The sequence below is a fragment of the Halichoerus grypus genome, chromosome 10 (assembly GCF_964656455.1).
Source record: "Halichoerus grypus chromosome 10, mHalGry1.hap1.1, whole genome shotgun sequence".
Classification (NCBI taxonomy): Eukaryota; Metazoa; Chordata; class Mammalia; order Carnivora; family Phocidae; genus Halichoerus; species Halichoerus grypus.
In genome coordinates, this window is record NC_135721.1 from 135,501,221 (window position 1) to 135,520,480 (window position 19,260).

The 19,260-nt window shown below is 59.7% G+C and overlaps 1 protein-coding gene across 2 annotated transcripts in view; it reads left to right on the top strand.

Moving 5' to 3' along the window:
• The window catches only part of PHACTR3 (phosphatase and actin regulator 3), a 215,116-nt gene that overhangs the window by 106,885 nt on the left and 88,971 nt on the right, over positions 1-19,260 (top strand). For both annotated transcript variants that reach the window (XM_078057341.1, XM_078057342.1), the window contains exons 2-4: positions 4,954-5,115; positions 8,695-8,772; positions 14,873-15,055. In XM_078057341.1, coding sequence (XP_077913467.1) covers positions 4,954-5,115; positions 8,695-8,772; positions 14,873-15,055 — 423 coding nt within the window. The remainder of the gene's footprint in view (positions 1-4,953; positions 5,116-8,694; positions 8,773-14,872; positions 15,056-19,260) is intronic.

Genomic DNA, 19,260 nt, shown 5'->3' on the forward strand with positions numbered 1-19,260 from the left:
TTCTCACGGGGCTTCGTGGGTTCCGGTGGGAAAGACAGATGACCACCATCAACAGAAGGCCCCAGGATGACATCCAAGAGCCGTCAGAGCGAGGATGGATGGGCTATCATGAAGAGAGGAGCTGGCCCTGGGTCAGGTGTGAAAATTAGCCCGGTAGCCCAGTGAGCTCAGTCATGGGGGCGTTGGTGTCCTTCCCTGCCTTGTTCTAGAACAGCGCCTGGCCGCAGGTCTGTGGGATCCACTGGTGGGGGGAGGTGGGCAGGGTCGGGCACCAGGGGACAGTGTGGCCCTGAGGGGACCAGGAGAGGGCTGGGGTTGTCGGGGGTGCGGGCTGGGGCCTGCCCCTTCAGCTCCAGCTGTGTGGTGTCAGCCGGGCCGGCCCCCTGCCCCATCTGTTCTTCGGGAACCCCGGGAGGCCCCCGCCCGCCCTGTGGCGGCATGTTTTACTTCCTCACGCAGATGTGGGGAAGCATTTTTCGTTAATTCACTGCTAATGCTTCGCAGGTGTAAGAGGTGGCTCTGGCCTAGCCCACTGTGTTGTTCCGCGGCTAGAGGGATCCGCTGATGTGTGTGCACCCCCTGGAGCCTCCCAGCGCGGGGAGGTTGCTGCTCCCGAGCCCCAGAGACACTGGCTGACTTCACGGGCCGGAGACAGAGGGCCGCGGGCCCGTGCACCAAGCCCCGCCGTCCCTCTGCGGACACACACGTAGGGAACATGCCCGCCCGGCACGCTGGGCCCCAGCCACTCCTGCGTACTCTTGAGTGAGTGGGGCCACACCGTGCCCGGGAGGACGCACACCCACCTCTTGCTCACACGGACCCCCACGCACACGGTCAGCAACACATTCACGTCCTCTCTGCCCTGGAGGTTCCGGTAAAGAATCCTTCACTGGATGCTACAGCGTCTCTTCTGAAATTTCTGTCCTTGGGCCAGGCCCTGGGCCTGAGCCCCGCTGGGGGAGGTGTGGGGGGAGAGGGCACCTCCTCCCGGGGGGCGGGGGGTGCTGGAGCCTGTTGCCACCTGGGCTTTGCTCCCCTGGAGACAGCAGGAGCCCCGAGGAGTTGCTCAGGTGAAGGTGTCTGTCCTGGGCCAGGGTGTTGGATATTTGGTAAATGGAGGTGAAGATCCCTCAGTGGCTCCTGCTGAATTTTGGGTCAAGTTCAAGCCTCTGGGTACAGCCCCTTCTGGGCTCCAGGCTGTGTGTGAGGACCCCGTACCTGCTCCAGCCACCAGGGGCAGAGGTGGGGTGGGGGGAGCAGGGAGTCAAGGCATTCAGATAAAGATGGTGGTGTTGGTGGGGAGGAGGAAGGGGCCGGGGAGGAGGGGGACAGCTGTCCCCTCTGCCCACCTTCCGCCGCTTCAAGCGAGCCACATGGCCGAGCCCCAGGCAAGGACGTGGGAAGTCCCGTGCCCTCACTTCCCCAGCAAGGACACGGCAGGTGCAAGGGTGCAGGGAGGAGATGGGGTCAGCACGTCTGCCCTGATCTGTGGGTGACAGAGCCAGGATGGGAGCCCGGATGCCTGGTTGTAGCACCTGCGTTCTGCACAACTACACCGTGCTGATTTCCATGGCGTGCCAGAAATGTTACTGCAGTGATGAGGACAATAAAATTGTGGGGGTGGCGTGTGGGGGGTGGCAGAGATGAGTAGGTGGGCGCGGGATGCAGATTGGGGAGTGTCCGGACTTGGCAATCAACCAGCACTTTGTGCTATGGGAGAAGGGAAAGGGCAGGGAATGTGCAGAAAAGTGATGTGACCAGAGTTGTGTTTGTAAGGGGGGTGGGTGGGACCATGGGGGGGCCGGTTAGAACACCTGTGGGGCATCTGGGGGGAGCCGCTGGTGGCCTGGACCGGGGTCACCGTGATGTGGGTAGCCAATGGGGTGGGATTTGGGGTCTGATTTGTGGTTTATTCTGTGTGCTGCCCCTTTTTGCTTTGGCTGCTGGGAAGCTCAGAACCATGTGCGTGCCCTCCTCTGGTGCCCAGGTCGTGTCTCTAAGCCCTTGACACTGTGGTCCTGTCCAGACTCCCCTTCCTCCGGATTTCTGCAGACGCTCATCTTGTGGGCCCTGTGTTTCTGGTAGCTGCCACCCATCTTTTGTGGGTTATAAACCAACTGATGACAGTGGTCCATTATCCCCATGCACATCTCTGGGGATCTTCACCTTCATCTTCAAACCAGCCTAGAGGCTTGGGGGGACCTGGCCAGTTCTCTCCCCCTTGTGCCAAAATGCCTCCAGGACAGCAGCCTTCCGGGGCCATGTGGCTCTGGCAGTTCCGCCCCCATCTGGCGTCTGTGGGTGGGAAGGAAAGGACAGGATAATAACACGGAATAAACTGCTTCTGGGAAGAGAAGGACCCGTCCGCATCCTGTGCCTGGAGCGTGGGGCTGGGGAGATAGATGGTGGCGGGAGGGGTCCGTGACCCGCACATCCCTCCCTAGCCCTCGCTTTCTGGGCCCCCGCTGGGGGCCAGGTGCTGGGGACGCAGATGAAAACAAGCTCAACGAAGCTGCTTTCTCAAACAAGACGCCCCTAGGCTTGCTCTTCCACACGGGGCTGCTCTGTTGACCGCTGCAGACATGGTGTCCGCTCTGCAGTTAACAGTAACAGCTGGAGAGAGTGGTCACACACCCGGGCTGGCTGGGTGGTCCTGGTTTGTGCCTTTTGTTGGCGTCTCACACATCTGTGTCCTGCCCTGGACACAAATTTACAGTCACCCCAGAAGATACAAGGGGGGGTCTCTGGAGTCAGGCTGCTCAAGGTCATGCCCGACCTCCAGCATTTCCTCGCTCTGTGAGTCAACAAGATGGCTCACGGCTCGAGCCTCAGTGTGCTCGCCTAGGAAATGGATGTAAGTCTGCGTCTCATAGATGTACCGTGAGGGTGAAGTAAGGTATCTGACCCGAACAAGCAGGGACTGACTTTCCCTCCATCGTAATTCTTGTGTTCCTTGTATAAGTCACCCTGAAAATTTCTACCAGGAGACACCATGCTAGCATGGTACGTTAACCAGAGTGTCTATAGCACCTTAAAATGTAGATAATACTATTTTACACGGATTGTAACATACTCTCAATGAACTAGTATTAAATGTGTTTACCCAAGAGTCCAGTCTTCGTGACCATCGTGTGGTCACCCTGGATCTTTCTTTCAACACTAGGCATCAGGGATGACCATTATCTTTATTTTACAGATGTGGAAACCGAGGCTCAGAGGGGCTGGTGGCCTGCCATGAGCCCTGGGCTACTGACAGGTGTCAGACCCCGAGGACCGCCTGGCTGCTCCTCGCCGGGGCTGCACGTCCCTGGGGCGCCCATCACGTGGGGCACTGAGCTAGATCTGATGGCAAATAGCCCATCGCAGGGCCTGGCCCCCCTGGTGGCCTCCTTCTGCTGAAAACCCTCCTGAGATCCCCTCACTCCAGCCCTGCTCTGCTGGCATCTTCGGGTCCCTCTGGGGCCTCTCAGCTCCGTATAAACTCAGGCTCCCGCCCTGCCTGTGGGGAGCAGTGAGGTGAATTAGCCCACTGGGTGTGGAGCTAAGGGTGTGCTGGGCCGCATGTGTGCGTGGGGTGCCCTGGCCAGGGTTGGGCGCGTGTACCAGCAACCATGCTGGGGAGCACTGGTGGGTCTGTGAACGTGCGCCCAAGGGATGTGGAGAGATTAAAACTTAGGGCACTTGGAGCCTCATCATTGCCAGAAGAAGGTCCCTTCCCTGTCCCAGGAGGGGTTTGGGTCAACTGAAGCTTTTTTCTCCATCCTCCTGGCACTGGCCTGAGTTCTGGTCTGAGCTTCGCTCAGCAGACGGGCGTCCCGGTGAGCCGTGGAAGCAGCACTGGTCGCTCTCACGTGGCTCTCTGATTTCTCGGTCTTGCCCATTGCGTTGTTTTCCATTCTAACAAATCTTCTGTCTTCAAACATGAACACATCATAAACTCCCGAAGGGCCAGTGGTGAAGCTCATGTCTTCCTCTCTCCCAGGCCCCCCAGTAGCGCGTGTCCCCCGTGGCTTGAGGGCCCCGCAGATGTGTTCTCTGCACATAAGAGCATGCGCAGGGACACGACCCCCTTACGCACGTTGCTGGCATATGCTGTGTGATTTTGCGTGCTGATTTTCTTGACCTAGCAATCGATCTTGGCCAAGTTGCCTGTCTGCTTTATTTCCTTCCATGTCGGTACACAGGTCACAGAGGGGAGGGATGATCAGCGACTTAGCCAGTGGCCTGTCGATGATACCCGTCCCCTGTGTGTGACAAACAGCACCTTGAATGTGCGTCCCACAGAGTGCAAAAATGGCCTAGTTTTCTGAACAAAGGATCCAAAGGAGAGCTCCTTTCCTTGGACCATTCATGGATGGACTCCTTCCATGGCTCTTCAGTGAGGAGCATGGCCAGGCCTGTGCTGAGGTCCGGGGCAGAGAGCTGACAGCTGAGCGGGAGGGAGGCACCTAGGGACCATTGTGCTCCTTGATACCCTGCACAGGTAGCTTTAGGAGCAGAAGGCAAGGCTCTGAACCTTGTCTGGGACAGGAGAAGGTGGAGACTTGCAGAGAAAGTCAGATTTAGCCGAGTGGCTGACGTTTCCAGGGCAAAGAAGCCGAGGAGAACAGCACAGGTGAAGGGCATAGCTTGGGCAAAGGTCCTGGGGTGGGAGAGATTTCAAGGGGAATTTGAGAAGTCTTCAAATTGCTGTGGCCAAATGCGAAGTTGGGGGAGGGCTTCCAGTAGGCCATAGAAGGGCTCGGGGGGGAGGGTTTCCGTAGAAGCGAGCACATGAACTCAGGTGCTGGTATGTACCACCTGTGGGCACTTGCCCATGGGAATGAGCCCCAGGCTTTGGAGAGTCACTGGTGGCCCCTTGGGGGAGGGGAGGCACCTCGGCAACCCCCCCCACCCATGGAGTCATGTAGGATTGGTGATCACGTGAGCCCTTCCTCAATGTTCCCCTCCCAGATGAGATGGACCAAGCCCCCCCAGCGCGCTCCGAATATCTGGTCTCAGGGATCCGAACTCCCCCGGTGAGGAGGAATAGCAAACTGGCCACCCTGGGCAGGATCTTCAAACCCTGGAAATGGAGGAAGAAGAAAAACGAAAAACTGAAGCAGACGACGTCCGGTGAGCATGGGGGTGAGGGAGCTGGTGCCCCGGTCACCGTGCTTCTCCATGCTGACGTTGTCTCCCCAGCCCCCGCGGGAGGGCCAGCTGAGCTCTGTGGGCCCTGATGGCAGGAGCTGCTCAGCCTTCTCGGGTCCCACCTGGCCGGGGCGGGTCAGCACCGAGTACACCTGTAACCCATTCACCGCCTGGACCCACGGAACACGAGTCACCGGGACCTTGTTGATGTAGTCTCAGAGTCCCTGCAGGCCGGGGCGGGGAGGCTGGCTTGGGACAAGCTGTTCTTGCTGACAACACCGGGGCCTGCCCTCCCTAGGAGCCCCCTGGGTGACTGGGAGGGTCCGGGCCCTCGTCTTGGCCTGGATTCCTGGAGGCTTCCCCTCTTACTGGAAACCAGAGCCAACCGTCTCCCGGCTCCTAAGCTCTTCCTGCAGAGGCTGGTTATCAGGCCCTCCCACCAAAGGACCCAGAAGCTTCCTCCCCTCACTCACCTTGGGCTGCATCCTTACACCCTGCCAGTCCCAGCTCTGTGGGAAGTTGGGTTGCGACGGGTTGTACCGTTGCCCCCGCCCCTCGCATCCACACCAGGAACTCTGGCCGGGACCCTGGACCACGGAGGACAGATGCGGTGACAGCACCACTGCTGGCCGTGATGGCAAGTAGTGACCAAGTGAACACTCAGGGCCAACCCACGGGCCAGCGCTCTTCCTGGGACCCCGCCCATCTTGGGGAGGGGCAGCAGGCTCGGGGAGGAGCGGGGAGCCAGGCCCAGGTTCGAGCAGCCAGGAGGCCGCAGAGCTGGGGTGTGAGCCCCGGCAGCCTGGCTCCGGTCTGGCTCCCGGATGACAGGGTGTCCTTGGTGAAGGGGAAGGAGGTTGGTGCCCCGAGAAGCAAACCCCAGGGGAGACTGCATCTCAGCTCCCCCTGGGCCACGCTGCTGAGCCGTATACTGTTAGCTAGGGCTGGAAACCATTAGTGAGGGAGCCATGGAATTAGTCTAGGCCTTGGGGACCAGCCTGGGAAGTGCTGGGCTCAGGCTGCTCTCCCTAGCGGTCCCCGGGGCCCCGGCCTCCTGTGCAGCCTCGGAACCCTGCAGGCTGCAGACAGAGCCGATGGGGGCGGGGAAGGGGCCGCTAACAGCAGCAGGCCCTCCACTCACACTTGTTACATGTTTTACGAATGATTTCTTAACCCCCCAAGAAGCTGATGGACCAGTCCTCCGTGTGGAGAATGGAAGCAGATCAGTGTCACTGCAGGAGTCCTGAGCACCTGCAGTGTGGCAGGCACAGAGTAGATGGGGGACGTGGGCCCTGCGCGCTTAGAGTGTTCTGCCCAGTGGGGGTGGGGGCGACGGGCCAGCGAGCGTGTGCACAAGCCCGGGAGACGTCACGGCTCTGGCGGGGCCGCGGAGGAGCTGAGCAGGTGCCAGGGAGGAGGTGCGCGGAGCAGGGTCTCACTTTGGGCTGGATGATCTGAGAAGTTTCAGGTGAGGAACACTGTTGAGCCCAGGTCTAACTGGCCCCTTGAGAAAAGCAGGGAACAGCATCGTAGCAGAGGGAATGCAAAGGCACTGAGTTGGGGAAGGCACAGGGGGCCAGGGCACGGTGACCTCTGTAACCTCGGGAGCCCTGATGTGCTCTGGGTCGTAGAGTTGGAGGCTGGAGCTATGCATCTGCGGACTCTGCACCCCAGGCCCCCTCAGCACTGTGCTGCAGGGGAGTGACCTGTAAGTTCATCGGGATGCTGGGGGTCCCTGCAGGTGCCCTGAAGGTCTGCGGGTTAATACCTGCGGGATCCCCACCTGGGGGCCCTTTATCAGGCATTTGGAAATCCGAGGAACAGGACTGCCTTTCATTTATTTATACTAAACCATTCTTCCCCCCAAAGTGTGGGATGTTATTTATTTCAGTATATCGAATCCCCGATTTCACAGGCGTTGGTTAGCATGAGGAAGTAAATCTAAACGTGATTTAAAGAGACAAACGAAGCCAGCAGCGGCTCAGGAAGGGCGAGCATGGGCGGCGTGACGAGGATGACTCCCCAACACTGCGGTCTGGGAAGGGGGCCCCGAGCCGGCACCTGCTTAGGGGGGCAGTCCCCCGAGACGGGGACAGCAGACCCTCGCAGCTGCCTCTCTGGGTCATTGGGAGGCTCCTGCCTGAGTCCTGTGTGTGAGCACCACCCCGGGATGGCCGGGCCATGGGGTCTCTTGGTTCTTCAGACCTCCAGCCCGGTTCTGCTCACGCCCGTCTGTTAGACTGGACGACGCCTCTCTACATACACCTCCCCAAGTCAGGGTTCAATTTCTCCGTTTCTTGCATACTTCCGGCTCCTGGAAATTGGACTAAGAAAGGACATTATGTTCCCTTTGCCTGAAAATGTCTTCTTCCCAGTGTTTGGGTTTTCCCTGTTCATGCTCAGCTCTCGATGTGAACACCTGCGGGGAAGCCAGCCCTGGCGTTCCAGCACGGCTGGTTTCCCAGACCCCCTCCGGTTCTAGGTCATTCCACTCGCCCATTTGTAGATGCCCATCATCAGAGGCCATACCTTTCTTTCTCCCCCATGCTTGCCACAAATAGGTGCTCAGTGAACGCTTTCTTAGTTCTGATCATTAGAACAGCCGTGTTATCACTGCCTGCTTCCCCCAGAGGCCCCTAGAGCCCTGGAGGGAGAGGGGCTGAGTTGGTTCTGCTCCCCAGGGACTCCCCAGTGCATACCCCGCACTTGGCACATAGTAGGTGCTCAGTAAATATTTTTAAATACATAACTTCATCGCCACTACGTGTTTGTAATGGGGTCCAAGGTATTGCATGGGGTGGTATTTGGAAACCGAGTTCTATTGTAGGCAAATCGTTTTCTGGACAGATAAAGAAAAGAGGCTGTCCAGCAGAGTGAGGCCCCTGCTTGGAGTCTGGGGCGAGCTGCCCGGCAGGAAGGCTGTTCTGAGGAGGATTTGAGGAGAACCAGAACCATGGGGTCTGGGGTGGGGGAGGCAAACGAAGCCAACAGCAGCTCAGGAAGGGCGAGCATGGGCGGCGTGACGAGGATGACTCCCCAACACTGCGGTCTGGGAAGGGGGCCCCGAGCCGGCTTTCTTTGAAAGCTTGAAGCTGGGGTTTTTATCGGAGGCACCTCTGGTGGGGCAGTGACACAGAGGACCATTCTGTGGACAGACCCCAAGAGCTGTCAGGATGTAGTGAGCTAAAGAGAACAGGACCCGCAGAGAAGTGCCCCAGGGCATTGGGGGTGGAAAGAAGATGTGGTCCTGGGTGGGGACGTTAAGGAGCATTTGGCAAAGGGTAGGAATGGACAGGAAGTCAGCTTAGGGAAGATAAGGTTATCCGAGGCGTTGCTTTTCAGATGAATCACAGAAATTATTGCCTCAAGTAGCCCGCCGAATGGGCTTCCTTCCGCGTGCATCTGTGCAATGCTCAGCAGACCCCGTGGTAGGAAAGCCTGGGATTCCTGGACAAGCCCCCCCGCCACCGTGGCCCCCAACCCCGCGGGCCCCTGTTGTAAGCGGGGCGTGCAGGCAGGCCCCTGGTGCCCGCGACTCACCAGCATGTTTGTGTTGTGCAGCGCTGGAGAAGAAGATGGTCGGCAGGCAAGGTCGGGAGGAGCTCATCAAGAAGGGTCTGCTGGAGATGATGGAGCGGGGTAAGTGGGGCCCGGAGGCCCGTCGAGGGCGGAGCAGCGATCGGGGGCGCCCGGTGTCCAGATGCAGGGGCTGGGCCCAAGGAGGCCTCGTCAGTGGCCGTTCCCCGTCGGCCCGTCCTGAGGTTCTGGGCCACCTGTGCACGGGGCATAGAGCTGAGAGCAGTCACCTGTCAGGCGAAGGGGCGGGCTGGCCCTCCGTCCCGCGTCCCCCGAGCTGGTGGTGGTGGCCTCTTTTTTGAGTTCCCATCATGACCCCCGATTCGGGCAGGTTATTTTGACTCACACAGCCCTCTAGTACCCTGTCACCCCTTGGGAAGCATTGACGGTATTCTGGGCGCTGACCCACCTCACCCCTTCCCTGCGCCCCCAGCCCCCCGGCCGTGCTGACCCCACTCTGCAGATGAGGAACGTGAGGGTCCAGGAGGGGTCGCTCCGGGGTCACACAGCCCAGGGCCCAGCCGCCGTCCACACTCTGCTCTGGGGGTCTCACCACGGGGGCGTCTGCCCGTGGCTGACACTGGCTGTTACCGCTCCCCGTTCATGCACAAAGTTCTGGAGCTCCCTGCCCGGTCTTGCGCTCTCGGTGACGAGGAGGCACAGACGGGTCCTGACGCACACCTTCCGTGCTTCATCCTTCCGGAGACTCAGGTGTCGGCGGACCTCGCCGCGGCCGGGAGCTCTCTCGGCAGCCCAACCACGCTCTTGCCTCCCGACTGGGGGGCCTGGCCTCGTGGGGTCAGTTCCCCGAGGCTGTGCGAGCCTGTGGAACTCCTGTCTCCGTGTCCAGTGTTTGTGTGGTTTGGCCCAGGTCTCAGGACGAGGGAAGCTGGGGTACCCCGATGTGTAACAGGCTCTGCCTCTGGCCTCTCAAACCCACGGCGGTCTCTGCTCTCCTTTCTCATCTTCAGCCGCAGGGGGAAGGGTTTCGATGATGCCGCGTTCCTGGGAAACCAGGCGTGGAAGTGCTTACTCTGGGTGATGGAACTTTGCGTGTGAATGGGGCGCTTGGTCCCCGGTGCTGTGGCGCTCTGGTGTTGAAAGTCTGACCCTCAGATTTGGGGGAATGTCATTGCTGATGGAAATTCGGACTGTTTTAGTCAGGATGGGACAAAGCAGCTCTGAACTCTGCATTTTGAATATGTTGCCAACAAACCTTCCTTTGGACCTTGGGGAAGGGGAAGGGAAGATGAGAACAACATTAAAGGCCTGTTTATCATCTGTCATAGAAATTATCATCGCTGGTGAATGAAGAGGGAACAGAGGTGTGGATTTGATTCCTGTCAGAAAAATAAAGGGGTGGGTGCAGAATGGAAGGGGGGCTCTGCTTTTCCTCAACTCTGAACCTTTGTTAAAGATGTCGTCTGATGGACTGACGGGCCACACGGAGCAGGCGGTGTCTGGCTTTGGCCCCCAGCATGTCATTTGCCAACCCCCACGTTAGATCACACTCTGTCTTGCTGAGTGATTATGAACCGGGAACCAGGTGGGTCCAACAAACAGCATCCTTCCCCAAGAGTTGGAAATGCGCTCACGGACTGATGCCACGGTAGATAATCCCACAGATCAACAGAAAGTCACAGCGGAGCTGAGCATCCGGAGAACGAGACACGGGTCCCGGCCTGGGCGGGGGGAGGGCGTGCTGTCTCAGTGGGACCCCAGGGCAAAGGAGAACAGGCCGGTTCTCAGAGCCTGCTGCATACTAGCATCACCTGGGGAGAGTGTCAATTAAACGCTCGGGGGTGGGACCCAGGCACCTGTGCTTTATAAACCTCCCAGCTGCCTCCGGCTTTGGTGCCATCAAAGTTGAGAAGCAGAGAGCGCGGGGAGGTGGGGCGCATCTTCCAGCCGGGAGGAGCAGCGTGAGCAGAGCCCCATGGAGGAAGGGGAGAAGGTGGGTGAGGTGCAGGGATACTGGAAATGGGGAGGGGGCCCCGGTCCGACAGAGCCTTGTATCTTCCCTGCACCCCCCCGAAGCTGCTGGGTGACAAGCCCAGGGCAGTGCAGGGGCGTGGGCTGAGTGGGTCTGCAGCGAGCCTGCCAGGGGGGTTGCTGAGGGTGATGTGTTAGCAGGGTAGTAGGGTGCTTCTGGGAAGGGGCCTGGGGTCGGGGAGAGGAGGGGGACGTGCTCTTGTTCTGTGGAACTCTTTCCTGCCTGTGCGCCCTCCCCTGAGTGTGCAGGGACAAGGGGATCTAGGATGGTGTTTGGCAGCAGGCCCCTGGGGTAAAGACCACCCTGCACTGGTGTTTCTGCCATGCACTTGCTTAGAAAATGCCTCTTCCCGCGGGGGGCGAAGGCCAGCCCTAGCCAGGCCATGTGCGCCCCCTCATTCATCCTGGTGTTGGGATAACCAGCGTTCCTGCTCATTGCCAGGAATCCTTGGTGAGGGTGTGGAGCCCCCTCCCGGCTCTGGGCTGGGAGCGGAGCTGTGAGCCCCCTCCCTTCCCATGGCCTTTGTCTGGTGCAGGTGCGGGGGTGAGTCCCTCCTGGGTTTGAATGGAGGACCCCTGGGCTGTCACCACCTGCTCTCAAGCAGGCGCGTGTCTGCAGCCGGAGCGCCTCCCTGCGGCCGGCCAGGCTACGGAGCCCACGCCCAGGGCTGTCCCCACGACTTCACGCCCAGCAGGCACCTGGCTGGGGGGTGAGGGTGACCGTGACCGAGGGGCTCAGAGAGGCCCCCGTGGGCTCGAGCACCGACCCTGCAGAGCCGCCCCCGACCTCACACTTGAGCTTCCTGGGCCAGGACAAACCCACGCAATGCCCGCCCCCCATGTCTGTCACCTGGGAGTTTGCCCGCAAAGCCGAGCAGCATGACGGTGCGAACTGGCTCCTGGGCAGGGCCGGCAGGAGAGAGTCCCGGTGGGGGGGCGAGCCTGTGTCCCTCACTGGGGGTGTTGTTTTGTGATCCTATGAACCCGAGCATTTTATGACCAGCCTGACCCACCCCTCTTCTTGTTCTGGAAAGTTTGGTCATCTACCGGAACCTGGGAAGGACCTGGACCAGGTGTGGGGGGGAGGGAGGAGGTGACCCTTCCCCCACTCTGTCTTCCCTGCTTTGGCCACACTCCTCTGACCCAGCAGTGACAGGTGGGGGCCAGCCAGCGCCCCACCGGCCCCTCCACTCCGTCCTCACCAAAGGCAGCAGGTTAGGAGCCCGCACATTCCTCCATCTTCCCGAAGGTGTCTGCCTGGCATTCTCTTAACTGGAGGAATTTCGTCCTCTACCACGGGATAGAAGAGATCGCTGTCACCCTGGTGTTGTGTTCACTGACCTGGGAGGCACGAGGCTTCCTTCCTGGAGGGGGTGGGGGGTGGAGAGTGACCAATTAAGAGCAGGTGGCTTCTGTGTGGCCGGGGGCCGTGTGTGCGAGTCTGCGGCACGTTCCCGGTCACCGCGGCTGCTCCGTGTAACCCAGGTGCTCCGCTCTGTGCTCCCCCCACAGCCCTCGGGGAGGATGGGCATCCGATGGAGATGGGCCTGGAGGGAGGGCTGGCAGAACAGCGAGGCACAGGGGACGGCCCCCCACAGCTCCCCCCGCCCCAGCCAGCGTTCCTTAGCAACCGCCCTGCCACCAGCGCTATTTTGGGAACTGTAACTTTTCATTGAACAGGATTGTGAACGGGGGCTCTGAGCATGGTCCAGAAGAGTCCTACAGGTGCCCTGAGCTGGGATGCAGGTGGAGGATGCTCCGACGGCCTGTCTGGTGGAGCCTCTGCCGAGCCGGTGGCAGGCTGCAGACCATTGGGCCTTCCAGGTTCAGTGTTCTGACCGCTGTGTTGTTGGTGATGATGGGGGGGGTGTCCGTCACTGGCAGCAAGTGGCCTGTCCTTCCTAAGATTCGGAGTCCGCCTCTGTAAACGGTAGGTTGCAGTCTCACCTGGTGAAGGTGTGCGTTCATCCGACACCGTGCTTGTGGGGTACCCGTGCCGTGTCTCTGGCGGGGCTGCTGTCCTCTGTCCTCTGTTGCCAAGGACCAAGTAAGCTGTGGCAGAGCCTGTCCCAGCCGTATGGGGAGGACGTGTAACCAGTCCTGAGCAAGGGTGGGAGGAAGTACGGTTTTGAGCTTGAGCTTTGTGACCTTTCATCGTGTCCACTGGGTGTGTTCTCCTGGCTGGCGTCTGGGTCTTTTCCTGGGTCGGGGTTGGTCGATGAACTATGGTGCAAGTCTGCACGTTGTTCCTGGACCAGGACCAGTTTTTGGAAGGCCCTTGTGCTGAGTAATGGTTTTTAAACTTAAAGTGTTTTTTGTAAAAAAAAAAAAAAAAAAATCAAAGACTACACAGTATGGGCCAGATGGCATGTGGCCCACAAAGTCTAAAATACTGGCCTTCTGCTCCTTTTTTGGGAAAGGTTGCTGACCCCTCATCAGGACCCTCTGGTCAGGGGACACGGCTGCAGAGATGAGATCTTCCCATCTCCAGACTTCCAGCCCGGCTGACCTTTCTGCCCTTCCTGGGGAGAGGGCTGTGGCCTTGGGGGGCGTGCTGGGCCATGGTGACCACTCCCGTCCCTGTGGGGTCACACGCCGTGGGCTGGGCCCACGTCCTGGGTGCAGTGAGGGCTCCCCTGGGGAAGCCTGTTGCTTTTACCTGGGCACCTGCGCCCAGCCAAGGGGCTGGGCCGTCAGTCCTGCTCGTCAGAGTTCATCAACAGTAGTAAGGATGATTGCAAGCACATGGCCTCCTTTCTGCCAGGTGTGTTGTGTAGATGAGCCCATTTAATTCCCACATGGGTGCCATGAAGTAAGTAGTGACGCCATTCTCCCTATCTCTGAGGTGAGGAAGTGGACGCCAGAGACGTCTGCCGTGGGATGGGGTGCATGGGGAGGTTGACCTTCTACTTCTTGTCCAACCAGTCCACTTCTGGGGTGAAAGGGACATTGTTGGAGGACCGGAGGGCAGCAGGTGGGGGTTGAGACTGGCCGGGGTGAAGGGAGCTCTGACTCTGAGATCGACCCCACACACCCCACAGTGATGGGAGGCAGTTGTCCTGAGCCAGGCTCGTGACCCCGCGGTGCTGCTCTGTGCAGGGTGGCCTTGTGCACGGGATGTGGCATCTGAGCGGGGCGTGCGGGGCTTCATGCGCTGGTCTGTGCTCTGCATCTCGGAAGTGGTGATTGTTATCAGCTGGCTGACCTGCCATCTGGTGGCCATGGGATGGGCCCAGTTACGCCCCTGAGCACTAAGCCCCTCTTCGGTAAAATAGGACGTTGGAGATGATCAATCCGTCATAGGCCAGACCCTCAAAGTTTCCAGCAACTGAGCCCCAAGCAAGGGGAGCCACTGAGTCCTCCTTTCAGCCCTGCTGGGAGCCTGGGTCATTTCTTTTGAGAAGGCCACCTGTCTACACCCAGGGACTCCCTGCTCTGAGCCCCTCAGCCCTGGGCTTGCAGCGCCTCAGAGCGTGACCCAGCTGGGATCGACTCTTCTTGTTCCCCGCCTTCTCCCGGGGGTGGATGCAGGCCCAGGCATACCGTGGGCGCCGGAGAACGGTTTGCGTGCCAGGGGACCAACGGTCCCACCCCGGTCGGTGGGCGCGGGAGCGGATTGGTTGCCTGTAGCCACAAGAATGTTCCGTAGCACCTGAGGCACTCAGGGCAGGCAGCCGTTGGCACGTGTGGTCCCGTCTGGGGCTGGCCTCTGCCGGCCGGACGGGAGCAGCTCCGTTGTGTTCCTGTGCCTCCCGCCCCCAGCCTGCTGGCCCGGCGCGTCCCAGCAGCGAGGACAGGCGGCGGCTCGATTGTGGGAGCGTGCGGGCACTTTTGAAGGCATTGCTGCTTCATGGCCCCATTGGCCAAAGCCAGCCAGAGGGCAGAGGCCGGCATGGGAACGGGGGCACCACGGGGGTACCGATGTGGGTGGAGGCCTGGCCAGTCTCCCACGGGCAGGCAGTGGACAGACCGGGGGCTGGGGGCGTGGCAGTGCCCGGGCCTCCTTAGGAGGCCTGGATGTGGAGCAGGAGTCCCGGGAGGTGTGGGGAAGAGACGTGGGGGTACCACGCCGGGGCCTGGGGTGGCTCGCTTCCCAGGAAGGCCCCTCACACGAGTGAAAGCGTGTAGGAAGGGAGATGTGGGCTTGGCTGACGGCTGGCTTTCCTTGCAGATGCTGAAAGCAAAGCCTGCAGCCCTGACGGAGGGCCCCGGGCCTCACAGAGCGAGCCCTCCACCCCCAAGCAGGAGACGCTGACTTCAGAAGAAGCCCCGCCCGGCAGCCCTCTGGCCACTGGGCCAGACCAGTCTTCCCTGGACGAGCCGCTGTCCTCGGACTCCTATTCTGCCGACGCAGGTACTGGCCATAGACCGTGCAGGGCTGAGCTGCTGTCGGGACAGCCCTTGGCCTGGGCGGCCCCCCGGGCAGCATTCTGGGCTCCAGGCCCTGCCATGCTCCGCCCTGTGGTTGGGTTCCAACATTTGCCAGAGCATTTTTCTCTACTGCTCTTCCCAGCCTGGCACAGCCTGGAGGTGCCGGTGCTTGAAGACGTTCACAGTGGCCTCCCCATGTACATTCTTCCTGGGACGCGGTCGCTTGCTGCCGGGAACCTCTGAGCGGGAAAATGCTAAGGGAGCCAATGTCCAGTGGGAGCGTCTTAGCTGAGCCCACGACTGTGAGGCAGGATGGGGAAGAGGGACCTTCCTAGTGGCCTAAATCCTCAGCAGGGGGCTGCCTCCTCCATGGAGCCTGGCCTCCGTGCCTGCCACACGGCGCCTGGAGCCTCGGGGTGCTGGCGGGGCTGCCGAATGCCTCGCTCCTCACGTGCCGGGCTCTCCTCACCGCGTCTCCGTGGGGCATGCTGGGTGTGCTGCTCAAAGCCTTATTTCCAGCCTCTGGGAAATGGGAACAGCAGTACTTCGTATTCAGGGTTGTTCGAAGGTAGGAGGAGCCGCGCTGGGTCGTCACTGGGGACAGTGAGGGCCGTGGTGGTGGTTTTAATTGACTAGACCAGGACAGGTGCTGGCTGAGGGAAAAGGTGGAGAGAAAAGGAAGGTGGAGATGTAACCAGACATGAACCCATCAAATGAGCCCTTGGGTGCTTTGAAATTATCTGTGCCCTCTTTGGACCCATTAGCAGCGTTTTTACAGAAATATTCAGGGGGACCTCACTGTCAAGCTGGGAGCTTTTTCCCTCGTAAAGTAGCCAGGCAAAAATATGTCAGGCACGGCGTGGGGGCTGAAGCCGGGCGGTCTTCACACGTGTGGGAGGCTGGAAGTCCAGGCTGTGCGGACGGGCCCGCCGGGTTCTTTGGCTTCAGAGCCGGTGGGCATCTGTTCTCTGTGGCCTCCTTCTGCCAACAAGGCTTGCGCCCTCATGTTTCACCAGCAGCCCCGGCCAGCGAAACCCCTCCAGGGTCGGCAGGCCCCTGCCGAGAGGTCTGCTCTGTCCATCCTGGGCGTGGCTGTGCTTCTCCGGTTTCACCCCAGCGTGGGATGTGGTAGGAGTTTGGGGTCTGAAGGGTTGTGACCCTTGGGACAGTCCCGCTGTCCCCAGACACCAGACTCTGTCAGGGTGGTGGTTGGTGTGTTTCCACCTGGGGTCCTTGCAGGCGAGCCCTGCCCTTGGCCCCAAAGCCCCCGGCTCTGCGGGGCTCGCCGCTGGTGCCGGGCGCTTCTCTGTGGCTGGTTCCTTCTGCCTGCTCAGCTCGGAGGAATGTGCCTGTTGCCCTTGCCTGCCCCCCTCCCCAACCTCAGGTGCTCTCTTTCTCTGCATGCTTGGTGGAGGGATGGAATTCCTGAGAGCAGAGTTGGTTTGTGGAGACCACAGGTTTGTATTAAGGACTTTCTCCTGGGCAGTCTGTTGGTCGGGGGTCATAATGACGAACGTGTCTGGGTCTCGTCCCCCACAGTGATGGGAGGAGGTGAGCAAACCTCTGACCCTCTTCAGCGAAGTCCGTGACTGTGGGCGTGCACACGGGGCTCCTCCCTGAGCCTGGGAGCTGGGGCAGCCCAGGGATGAATAGCATTGGCCAGGCAGAGAGGGAAGGAAAGAGCTTCCCTGATGGGGGAAGAACCTTTGCAAAGACTGAAATCAGGGTCCACAGCTGCTTCTGCACGGGGCCACATAACTATGGTTGCCTTTGTGTCAGAAGGTTCCTGATGAAACCACATCCCTCCGTGTAGCCCAGGAGCAGCCACAGAAGATGTGCAAACGAAAGCACGTGGCTATGTGCCCGCAAACCGTACTTGCAGAAGCAGCCCGCAGGCTGGGTTTCGGTGGGCTGTAGTTAGCCAGGGAGCAGGGCCGACCATGGGACTTCCACGGAATGAACAGTTTGTATGTGTGGCCAGAGCCAGGGTGAGATGGAGAGAGAGGAGCTGAAGGCCGCTGGAACCCAGGGGATGGGGAGGTGCCGTGGATTCACCCTGTGCAAGGGGCAGCAGGCTGCAGGGTGGGCCAGGGCCTGGGGAGCGAGCCAGACCACCAGCCCTGGTCCGTGTGGGGCCGTGACGATGTCCTCCTCGAGCCGCACACCCCATCCCTGCCCTCAGTGGGGTCCTGTATCCCTGGGGTAGTGATTCGCACGTGGCGAATCACTAGAAAACTTTTTAATGGTGATGTTTGTTCTCATTAGCACAAGGGGAATGGGTTTCTCATGGAGGGTAGTGAAGGGCTTTTCCCCCAAATAAGTTTAAATGAAAAGCTGGAGTTCATGTAGAAGAAAACGCAGCAAACCAAAGTACAGGAACATGGAGAACAGTCTGAAATCTCTAACGGAGACGGGTTGTGTGCAGGGTTCCATTCTAAGCCCTACACACCCGCCAGCTCGTTTAACCTGAGGTATGGAGTTAGGGAATTCAGGCAACGTGTCTGATAGCAGGCCAACCCGGGCTTGGCACATGGCTGAATGCTCAACTAAGCTGTGTGACAGTGGATAAGTCCCTCAACCTCTCTGACCTTGTGTTGTCAACTATAAATGAGGATAATGCCACCCCACCTCTCAGGGTTGCTAAAATTACGGAATCCCCTAACTCCATCCTGACACATCCCAAGTACTCCGTCCTCGCAGTAAAAGCCTCTCTCGGGGACGAATGCATGTAACACGCAGGATCCAGCTGCCTGCAGATGCCCCAGACGTCCCGGACGCCTCTGTCAGCATGTGTGTTTGGGGATGTGGGTCCACCTGCATTTTGCTACTGAGCTGGGGGGGGCAGGGGGAGGTCACCACCGGGGTCTCTGGCAGCCCTGCAGGCCTGGAGCTCTGCCCCAGGAACACTGGCCACCCCTGGGGCCCAGGTCTCTGTTGAGAAGCCTGGGCTTGAGCAAAGCCCTTCGGGGAGGGAGCACGTTATAATCTAACAGACTTTAAACTCACTGCTTAAAAAATTGCAAGTCAACATTTAAAAATGAGCTTTCACCCAGATCTTCATGTGCAGCCAGCTTCTTTCCAGCCATCAACGTGCCCCCTTCTCCCCCCAGAGCTGGTGTTTCCGCAGAGCCATGGCCACTGGCCGCCTCCCACACGGCCTCACCTGCCTGCCCTGGCCTGGCCCCTTCTGCAAAGATCAAGAGCCTGGTCTGCGGAGCCACCTCTGTGCTGTCATGGGGGTGACCTGCTTTGGGCTTCATCCTTACGTGGTGAATGCTGTGGCCCCCACCCCCATCCGTGGCCTCGCTTTCTGTGGTTTCAGTTCCTCGCCGTCAGCCGCTGTCTGGAAGCAGATGCGTCTCCTCCTGACGTGCGGTCAGTAGGTCAACAGTAACCTAGTGGTCAGTCCCAGGCCTGTGCCCCTGCCCTCACCACATCTCCTCACATAGGCTCGTATCCTCGCGCATTACAAGAAGGGTGACTACAGCCCAGTAGGATCTTTTGAGAGAGCGACCACATTCACAGAACCTTTATTACAGGATGTGGTTATCATTGTTCTGTTCTACAAGTTATTGTTAATCTCTTCCTGGGCCAAATCTATGAATTGTATGTATCTTAGACGGGCATCTAGAGGAAAAGACCCAAGACCCGTTAGGTTCGGCGTTCTCCATGGTTCTAGGCATCCACGGGGGTCCTGGAACGTATCCCCTGAAGATAAGGGGGGGCTGCTGTAGTTAAAGCACGATGGGGTCCCAGGTCTGCAGGGCCTGATGCAGAGCTTGGGGCAACCGGCTGTGATCGAACGCTGTTCTCCTCTCATTCCTGTCCCCACACCCTGCGCATCAGCACCCGATGGAGCCACCTGCTTGTGGGCCCGTCCCTCTGTGCTGTTAGTAATGCGTAACAGAGAAAGCTGGATTCTAGGCAGCGACTGTGCTAGGGGAGTGCTCGAACCCAGGGGAGTGCCTGGGTTCTCTTCTCGGCCCCAGGAAGTTCATGGAAATGTCCGGGGGCCCAGAATGGGATGACCTTGTGTCCTCGGGCACCCCCTGCGGACTTCTGCTCTGGTGTTCACTGTGTCCTGGAGGGTTAGCTGCTTGCTTTTAAATAGCAGACTTCTGCAAACCATGCTGGGGGAGAGGGAGGGACCACATGTGTCAGGAAGCTCCCAGCTTCAGAGACGCAACT